Source organism: Frankliniella occidentalis, unplaced genomic scaffold, assembly GCF_000697945.3.
Source record: "Frankliniella occidentalis isolate FOCC.00 unplaced genomic scaffold, Focc_3.1 Scaffold2, whole genome shotgun sequence".
Taxonomy (NCBI): Eukaryota; Metazoa; Arthropoda; class Insecta; order Thysanoptera; family Thripidae; genus Frankliniella; species Frankliniella occidentalis.
This window is the reverse complement of record NW_026267132.1, coordinates 4,541,059-4,542,822: the sequence shown is the minus strand read 5'-3', so window position 1 is coordinate 4,542,822 and position 1,764 is coordinate 4,541,059. Positions and strand designations below refer to the sequence as shown.

General features: G+C 66.7%; 1 protein-coding gene across 1 annotated transcript in view; it reads right to left on the bottom strand.

Annotated features, from left to right (window-relative positions):
• The window catches only part of LOC113211638 (steroid receptor seven-up, isoforms B/C), a 100,109-nt gene that overhangs the window by 61,668 nt on the left and 36,677 nt on the right, over positions 1-1,764 (bottom strand). The window contains exon 4 of the mRNA XM_026430081.2: positions 1,468-1,726. Within this exon, the coding sequence (XP_026285866.1) occupies positions 1,468-1,726 (259 nt within the window). The remainder of the gene's footprint in view (positions 1-1,467; positions 1,727-1,764) is intronic.

The window sequence follows — 1,764 nt, the reverse complement described above, 5'->3', positions numbered from 1 at the left end:
CTCGTCGTCGGAGTTGTCGCGCGGGGTTTTATAGAAATGGGGGATCCAGCCGGCGTCGAACCCGCGCACCGTGCGCTCCCGGTGCCCCGCCGCGGGGCGCCGCCCCTCCCCGCCCCCGGGGCCGGCCCCCGGGCGTGTGCGGAGTGACTCATGCGCATACCGGGCTGCACCAACGGGTCCGGGCGGGGCCGCCGACACGGGGCTGCGTCCGCGCGAGAAGGGGCACTCACCGACCAGCAGTGCAGTGCAGGGACTGCAGACTGCAGGGACGTGCGCGCGCAGCCGCCACGGAGGCGACCCGGCCAGACAAGACATCGCAGAGCCCGGGCGGATAGGGAGAGCCCTGCATCATGTGGGGGAGAAGCAAGAGTAGAGAAGAGAACACGAGCCGGCCGCTGCTGCTGCTGCTCGCTATGGACCAACTGCTTCACACGCAGCATCTGCTCCTCCAGCTCCGGCGCGGCGTGAGCTCGGCGTGAGGAGGAACGCAACGCGGAACACGGCCCCGCGGCCGGGCAGCGCCGGGCAGCGTGCGATGAGGCTGCTCGGGCAGGCGCGGAGAAGATAGCTGGGCCGGGCCCTGCCGCGCCAGCCGGTCTGAGGAAGGCTGAGGTAAAAGCGGGTAAAAGCCATAACCCGCCGCGTTTCGGGCAAGTGCGGCCTAATCTCCGGAGGTCTAGGCGCAAACTAACGAAATGCTTGTTTGAACGCGAACCGACGCGAACCCCCCGCCCCGTCCCACACCGCGTCCCGCTGCGTCTGTTCACACATACACACACACACGTGCAGAAACACACACACACTTGCGCACGCTCGGGCTGGGGCGCTGCGCGGTGCAGCAGGTCCCTTTGTGCTGCTGGACGAGCTGGACGCTACACCAAGTGCGCAGCAGCAGCAGCAGCAGCGCGGAGTTCTGTGCGCTGCGATTCCGAGAATGTCGAAAGCGCGCGGCATAGTCAGGCAGCATGAGCAGCAGCAGCAGCAGCGGGCTTGCTGGTGCGGGTGCTCGCGGTGGGGTGGAGCGGGGTGGGGCGGGGCGTGGCGGGGCACTAACTCGATGCACCGCGAGGGCCGCGCCGCCGGAGCCGAGCTCGGGCCGGGGAGGGGCGATTACGCTGATGCAGGTCCAGGCGGGAACACAAGAGAGGCGTACGTATGGAGTGCACATTGAACTGGGGCAAGTGCGCCTTCACCCATATATCTAACGGCCACCCCCTCCTCCCTCCTCCCCTCCAGGGCCCCCCAGGGCCCTCCCGCGGCCGGCGCGCGAGGAGTCCGGCGCAAGCAGGGGGACTCCGGAGTACTCCACCCACTTAGCGTGCTCGGGAACACACACTCGATACCATACGGTAATGAAAACACACACTCGCTTCGCAAACGTACACACACGCCCAATGGGGGGAAGGGGGGGGGTATGGGCAGTCACGGCGGGTGCAAGAGTACACTTTCAGGAGATATGAAGCTCACCTGTGGTGAAGAGCACGACAGCCTTGAGACACGAGTACTCGGCCGAGTCGACGTGCAGCGCCTTGAGCTTCTCGACCTGCTCCTGGAAGATCCTGATGTGGTCCATGAAGGCCACCACCCTGTCGGCCGCCATGGGGGAGGCGTGCAGCCCCGCCGCGGCCAGCAGGGGCGCCACGTGCAGCGGCATCGAGCACTGCGACGCGTTGAGGACGAACAGCTCCGACCACACGAGCCGTAACAGCGCCACCTGGTCGGTGACCTGCGAATCCACAGACAACAAGTGTGTACTTTATTGTT